General features: G+C 67.2%; 1 protein-coding gene across 1 annotated transcript; it reads right to left on the bottom strand.

Moving 5' to 3' along the window:
- Window positions 1-36: 36 nt before the first annotated feature.
- Window positions 37-474, bottom strand: LOC104916217 (E3 ubiquitin-protein ligase DCST1-like). Its single transcript, XM_010727224.2, has 2 exons — window positions 321-474; window positions 37-226 (listed from the first exon to the last, which is right to left on the bottom strand). Exons 1-2 carry the CDS (start codon window positions 438-440, stop codon window positions 65-67), a joined length of 282 nt encoding a protein of 93 aa, XP_010725526.1. The 5' UTR covers window positions 441-474; the 3' UTR covers window positions 37-64.
- Between the last annotated feature and the right edge of the window lie 23 nt (window positions 475-497).

The raw sequence follows: 497 nt of genomic DNA, 5'->3' as shown, positions 1-497 counted from the left end.
CCCCGATCCCCTCCTGCCCCCCCCTTGCCCCCGTACCCGCGCTCCCCCGCCCCCAGCCCGCTGCTCACGAGATGAAGACGAGGAGGAAGGTGAAGGAGAGCAGCAGACGGAGGAAGGAAGCGGCGCGGTGCAGCCGGGCGCTGTGCTGCTGGATGTGCGCCGTCACCTCCCCCACGATCTGCTCTGCCGACACGTCGATGCCCACCAGGGTCTCATGTTGCTCCTCCTGCGTGGTGACAAGGCGGGGACAGCCCTCGGAACACGTCCCCAACGCCAACACCCACCTTGGGGGCTCGGGGGGGGGGGGGTTGGGAGCCCACCTTGACGATCAGCCTGGCGCTGAAGTGCTGGGTCAGGTTGTGGACGGAGCTGTTCACCATGTCGTAAGTCCGCCCAAAGTTGCCCTCCACGGGGATTCGGTTCCAGCACCAACTGCGCATCGCTGCGGGGATGGAAAGGACTCGGCTGGGGGGAGGCGGGGAACATCAGGAATCGAC

This window comes from Meleagris gallopavo, unplaced genomic scaffold (genome assembly GCF_000146605.3).
Source record: "Meleagris gallopavo isolate NT-WF06-2002-E0010 breed Aviagen turkey brand Nicholas breeding stock unplaced genomic scaffold, Turkey_5.1 ChrUn_random_7180001874950, whole genome shotgun sequence".
NCBI lineage: Eukaryota > Metazoa > Chordata > Aves > Galliformes > Phasianidae > Meleagris > Meleagris gallopavo.
Note: the sequence above shows the minus strand (reverse complement) of the source record. Positions and strands in the feature narration are given on the sequence as shown.